General features: G+C 33.2%; 1 protein-coding gene across 1 annotated transcript in view; it reads left to right on the top strand.

Annotated features, from left to right (window-relative positions):
• Nucleotides 1-6,234: 6,234 nt before the first annotated feature.
• The window catches only part of LOC106322642 (probable zinc transporter 8), a 30,607-nt gene continuing 29,536 nt past the window's right edge, over nucleotides 6,235-7,305 (top strand). Inside the window, 3 exon segments of the mRNA XM_013760726.1 lie at nucleotides 6,235-6,616; nucleotides 6,618-6,673; nucleotides 6,676-6,953. Coding sequence (XP_013616180.1) covers nucleotides 6,294-6,616; nucleotides 6,618-6,673; nucleotides 6,676-6,953 — 657 coding nt within the window. The 5' untranslated portion in view covers nucleotides 6,235-6,293.

Raw genomic sequence — 7,305 nt, 5'->3', positions numbered from 1 at the left:
AAATAGAATGGAATCAACCATCAATGTCTTGGCAAGATCCTCGGACTAAAGAATGTGAAATAGACGTCCAAAGATTATACATTTACAAAGCTAGCTAATCAAATGCCAGACACATTTACTGACCCGAAAAAGAATGACTAAGTCATATATAGACCAGCTTGTAAAGCACCAACGAATTTGATGTCCAAGAAGAGACACAGTCAATTTGCTACAGAGTCTAGACAACGTATGAAACGTGGTACACCAAATAGGTTCCAAAAGATAAGAATCCTCGGAAACAAAAGAAAGGTGCAGAGAATGATAATCAAAATCCAAATCCGAGGTTACTAAGGAAACCATCCCAGACATGGAGATAAGGCTGGCCGACTCTAAGGTACAGGTACCAAACAATGTAGCTTGGGACGCCAAGCTGCAAAGTATTAAAGGTCCTGATAATAACGAATCTCAATCGATTATATCATGTCTGGAACATAATGGAACCAATAAGGAATGTCGACATAAGATGATTTATTTGCATACAAGTTAGGACTTGAATTTATGAATATAAGCGAGGATCATGAACCCATGTCAATATAAGAGTGCGCACTCGTAGAACATATTGGATTGAATGGAAACATGCGTATTTGGCCATATGATTAAGACGTCATATGATGTTAAAACCAGTGGATATATATGGGTCTTGTGAGGAATAGAAATCGTTAGATATAAAGCTGATGTTGCACAAGGATTCTCACAAAGACCAGTAATAGATTATGAGGAGACATACTCCCATGCAGTGGATGCAACTACTTTTAGATTTCTCATAAATCTGACTATATAAGAGAGAAAATTAGACTTGCAGCAAGTTGATGTAGTGACTGCATATTTATATGGTCCACTGGATAATGAAAGTACTAGAGGGTATTGAGCTGAAAGTCCATCAAGTTCTCGAGAACAATATTGATAATCATCAAAGTATATGATCTGAATATCATAGGAACCTCTGGGTACAATTTCCCAAACAGTTGATTATCTCAAGAAAGAGTTTGAGATGAAAGATCTTGGAAAACAAAGTTTTATTTGGGATTACAGCTTGAGTACATTAACAATGAAATCCTTTTGCATCAAATAGTATATACAGAAAAGGGTACTCAAGAGATTTAATATGGACCAGTCTCACCCATTATCTAGTACATGGGCGTGAGATTACTTGTTTTGGACACTGATCCATTCAGTCGAAAGGTGGATATAAAGAAGTTCATTTAGTCCTGAGATGGACGATGCAGAAGTCTTGTTTTAGACAATGATCTGACTGGTCCATAAAAAGGACGATGAGGAAGCCTTTGATTTTGGTTTATTTTATACTAACCAGCCCAAAGAGGGGTTATTTGGTTTTGTTGATTTGTTTTTCAGACAGGTTATGTTTTACACATGGTGGAACACGCATATCATAACAACATCATCCAAGATTTCGTGTGTGTGTATTTGAGGTCGATGACTCAATATGTTCGATCAGATTGTGGCATGGCCGATGGTAAAGAAGAACCAACTATCATGTTCGAGGACGAAGCATATTCTGCCCCAGATCTTCATCACCCTCGCATTGCAGAAAATTGGAGAGGTCACCTTCAGTAATGTCCAAATCAGGGGGAATAATGTGTGTTGTACTCTTTTTCTTTCACAATGGTTTTGTCCCAATTGGGTTTTCCTGGTAAGGTTTTAATGAGACAACATTAAAGCACATTACAAGCTCTAAATGGTTATGGCATCCAAGGAGGAGTGTTATGAACCAGATCCAGATTGTGGATGGCTCTAGTCTTTCCATTTATCTATGACGGTGTAATCTCTTATATAATGAACATCTATGTTATGAATAAAGATAAATTTTTTCATTACTTTTATAACGAGAACAATCATACAAAACCCAATAATAAATATTAATTGTACTTCAGGCCATAGTAATTTATGATTCAAGTTAAGTTAAGAGCCCAATAGGTATCTTTTAGTTTTTTTCCTGGAAAAAGATAAACTGTCTCCTCGAAAAAAGAAAAACATAAATTTTTATGGAAAATGATATTTCTGATATTGAATATTTTTGTTATTCAGATATTGCTAGATTTTTAACAATTAAATAGGTGAAATTTTTGATAAATATTCAATAAGGCGAGGAAGGTTGTTATGGAAAAGGAAAATGATATTTAATATTTAAATAAGGCTTGGAAAGTTCTTATGGAATTAAAATATAGATGAAATTTAATATTTAGATATTGCTAGATTTCCTCGCAATTAAATAGATTGCTATTAGGAAACATATTCGATAGAAGCAATTTAGTTATTAACATCCTTGATATTTACGTGGGTAATAAGTTTGTGATCTCTTTTTAAATGAGGAGATATTGCTCACGCCAATTCAATCTAAATTATAGGAACAAATATGTAAATCTATATTATAATAGTTGAATTTTTCTCACTCCCCAGCGCGCCACTGGACTCTACTTTTAAAAAGTGTGAAAAAGTGTCAAACCCATGGATCGAACCCGAATTATTAAGATATAAACACAAACATTTATACCACTATGCTAAATGATACTTTGTACATTGATGGCTGAACCTAATATATATTTATGAAGGTCAAAAGCCCTTGCCTCTGGCTTCCTCCGCTTCTGGGATTCCCTCGCTTCTGGGATTCCCTGAATTTCAAGAAAGACAGTGAGTTTATGGGAATCACGGTTCTCTTCCTTGATGAAAAGGTAAGTTAATATTCGATTTATCACACTTATTTAATATAATTGTTTTTAATTGATTTCCTGATTCTTTATTGAATAATATTATTTGCAGATTCCGTGATTCATGGGTTTACTCCCGTCGGACGAACTGACCATTACATGTCATCTTTGAAAGCAGATTCTATTGTGAAAGTTGATCGTTTTGAGGTTGTTAGGTGCTCAAACATGTACAAGATAACTGATAATCTATTCCTCATTCGTTTCATCTCACTAACCATTATTGATGAAGTCATCACAGATGCTCCTGAAATCAATCTCCAGTCAAGATTATATTGTTCGACAATCTCCAAGTGATTGCGAACACAAACCTAGAACTCCTAGGTATATTATCATATTGTATCTGAGTTTATATTATGTTTCGATATCATAACTGATATTTAAACTCGCAGATGTGGTTGGCCATATCCGTTATGTCCAGGGCTCTAACCTCACCAAAGAAACAACCCGAGTCGTTATTTGTCTCCTCATTGATTTGTAAGAAATAATCAACACATAATTCCCTTTATATTACTATTTATATTGTGCTAACATCAATTATAAAAAATATTTCCTACCCAAGATTTGTGGTCGTCTATTTATCTCCCTTAATTATCAATCTAATTATACACAAATCCTTATTTTACAACTTAAAAGAAACCACAATAACTCAAACAATCAAAACACCAAAAACTAGAATTCCTAAAAAGATGAATCATTAATGATTACCTCTCTTTTTGTCTAATCTTACAGATAAACTTCAAAACAAATATATCAAACCAATCAACTCAACTAAAATTCAACGACACATACATTGGTCAGCTAAACAAATACAAACTACACGGCCAACTATTTAACAATTTACAAACTTACTTTCGCAGATGCTTACGAAGAAGACGAAGACGATAACCATGATCAGTGAAATTACCTAAACAAAAAAAGCAGAGTAAGTTACAAACTCTGATAAATACAACTAACAATGATTTTTGTTTACATATTACCCATAAAATAAAAAAGAAACAAACACAGCCACACTAGGAGATACAAGAGACAATCCCAACAGACACAAAGGCGACAACAACATCTTCACCTGCTCACTCCTCTTGTCTTATGAAAATAGCTTACATGCTCAATGTCAACAGACTAATGCTATTGTCTTCTTATGAAAAATACATATATTCGTTTAAAATCCATTAAGGCCCAAATTTTAATTTTCACTCATTTTATAGTTATTTTTACAAGTCTTTATGTATTTGTTTTAAAGGTCCAGTAAAAGCAACAGGTTTAAAAATAAAACAAAACATATAACTAACATAATAAGAATAAAAAAAAATATTACTTAATACACACAACTTACACAACTAAACTGGAGAAAAAATATCCAGAAACAAAAGGTACTCTCAACAACCTTAATATAATTTATGTAATCTCAACAATACAAGCGACAAATTAAAAAGACAAACAAACAATAAGTCTCAGTGATACAACAAGCAACACCACGAACTATATCAATCACATTAGTAACACAGTTAGTTCTTCATGAGTGGAGAACAGTGCATACACAGTTCATCATCACAACTATAATCCTATAACAATAAAAAAATTTGAAAAACAATGATCAACCCACAATGCAAAATTCACAGCTACAATAACCCTAAAAAATATTGAGATAAAACAAGAGCTCTGTCCACAACTCCGCGCAAGCGCGGAGGCATTGCCCCTAGTTAGTTCAATAGAGTAGAATATTCCTTTTGGACAATATATGTGGGAGATATGTATCTTGCACCGTAAGTTGAATTTTATGGGTTTGGTACGTGTTACAGTTATGGCAATGCGGTTTAGAAAGACTACTTCGATGGCTTTTCAAATTAATTGATTAGTTGAGCAATCTATAAGGGCTGTTCAATATGGCAAAACCGAACCGTACCGAACCGAACCAAACCAAACCGAAATAGATAATATGGTTTGGATTTGGTATATAACATACAAACGAAATGGATATGATTTTTAAAAAACCGTAGGATTTGGATATAGTTCGGTATATAACCGATAAAACCGAATAAACTGAATAAAACCGATCAAAAAATAGAAACATGTAAATATGTATATATTTTATAACAACGTATGAAAATCATAAGTTAATTTTTTTGCTAATAACTATTACCATATTTTTTACGGTAATAAAATAGTCCTGATTTGTAAAACACTTGAACTATAATTAAATAACAATTCATCGCAAACACGCTTCTTATATTCTTAGTCTTCTTTTGATCTTTTTGCTTTAATTTAGCATTGACTAAATTGAAATAAAGATAATAAATTTGATGATAACAATTAGTGGAAATTCTTCACAATTTTTTTTATCTATTAAACGAATAGAGTTTCGTGTTTAATATAAGAAATTATTTTTGTTCTTTTAGTTAAACTTATAATATTTTTTAATAAATGAATATGTTGACAACAAAACTCTAAAATTCATATAATATGATCCCAAAATAAAAAATTATGTTTTTTGGTATAAAACCGAATAAACCGAAAACCGACGATATATAAACCGAACCGAACCGAAGTAAATATGGATTTAGAATGGTAGTTATATTTTACTAACCGAAATACCGAAAAACCGAAAAAACCGAACCGAAACCGAACCGATATCCGGATTGAACACCCCTAGTTAATTGGTCCATAAAAAATATATGCATTTGTATGTTGGGTATTTATTATGGTTTAGTGTTTGTATGAAATGGTACTGCGCTGGTTTATACATCACTCTAGTGAATTCATATAACGTTTACATTTACAAATTTACGTATTCACTTTGTTAACGTACACATAATGAAATGGTTCAGGCATTGAAATATTTTTGTTTTGGTTTCTATGACTTGGTTTGATACGGCATACAACGTTTTGTATGTATGTGAAAGAGCATTATTTGATTATCATTGATAGCTTAACAAAAACGGGTCAAAGATATAACACAATTAAAAGCTCATTTCGTGTAATATATAAGGTCAACATGAAATAATTAATCTATCTTATTAAGCTATCATTGTATCCAAACAACAATATTAAATTTTTTACTAATATCAAAGTTGCCAATCAAAACCTTTAGGTACTTCTACTTTAATTAGATAGATACTAATCCATGCCACTATCATCACATAAAAACACCCGTCACATTATGTATTCCTTTTTTGTATCAACACATTATGTATTCCTTTTCGTTTTCTTTTTTTGCTAAAACACATTATTTATTCCTCTATCTATATTTATATATATGGATCGTAAAACATACACATTAAAAAGATTTCACTTTTTGTTACTATTATATTTTATCATTGAGTAGAGAATTATCTTATAAATAGACTAATCTACATCCAACCAAATAGACCTTCATGTATTTTCTTTGCATCGGGTTGAATCTCTATATTGATGTTGACTCGTGTGTGTTGCGTTATTTTGTTTTCCATAGATATAAAACGAATAATAATTCATGTCAATGTCGTCATATAAGAACACATTTGTGGCACATTATGTTGTCATCTATATAATATGGATTTTGAAAGTTTGAAACATACACGTTACAGACCTTTCACTTTACTACAAAGTACAAACCCAAATCTAAAAATGACTACAACCACACAACTCATGAATCTAATCGTCGTCGTCCTTCTCATAATCTCATTTGCTATAGCTCCGGCAATCTCAACGGTTCCGAAAGAATGCGAAACCGATTCAACGAACTCATGCATCGACAAAACCAAAGCATTACCCTTCAAAATCATAGCTATCGTTGCTATCCTCGTGACAAGCATCATAGGTGTCACGGCTCCTCTCTTCAGCCGATATGTACCGTTCCTAAGTCCAGAGAAAAATCTTCATGCTCATCAAGTGTTTTGCATCTGGGGTCATATTAGGAACCAGTTTCATGCATGTTTGTCTGATTCTTTCGAGATGTTGTCCTCACCATATCTTGAAGACGATCCGTGGCACAAGTTTCCATTTGCGGGCTTCGTCGCTATGTTGTTCTGTCTAGTAACTCTCGCTATTGATTCCATTGCTACGAGTATCTATACAAGGAAAGATGTATGTGACGGCAGTGAAGACACGACTAGTCCGCTAATAATTCATATCGATCACTTGCAAATAACAACTAGAGAAACTAGCTCTACATGCTCAAAACAACTATTGCGGTACCGAGTTATCGCCATGGTCAGTTATTCATCAAAAACTCAAATAGTTTTTTTTTTTTAATATAATATATTGATTCAACCCGTCACACGGGAATTTTTTAGATCCGCACTACAAGAAAACAGCGATATTCTGACGGACATTCAGACGGAAAATGAAATCCTCGGAATTTACCGAGGAATTTCCGAGGAAATTCCGAGGAAACACAAAATTTGGTTTCCTCGGAATATACCGACGAAATTCCGAGGAACAACCATTCCGTCGGAATATTCCGAGGAAATTCCGAGGAAATATGTGTTCCTCGGAAAAAACCGATGAATTCCGAGGAAATATTATAGCCGTTGGAGAGCCGTTGGGGGATTTTACAAAATTC

The sequence above is a fragment of the Brassica oleracea genome, chromosome C2 (assembly GCF_000695525.1).
Source record: "Brassica oleracea var. oleracea cultivar TO1000 chromosome C2, BOL, whole genome shotgun sequence".
Lineage (NCBI taxonomy): Eukaryota > Viridiplantae > Streptophyta > Magnoliopsida > Brassicales > Brassicaceae > Brassica > Brassica oleracea.
The sequence above is the reverse complement of the archived record's forward strand: the minus strand, read 5'-3'. Positions and strand labels throughout refer to the sequence as shown.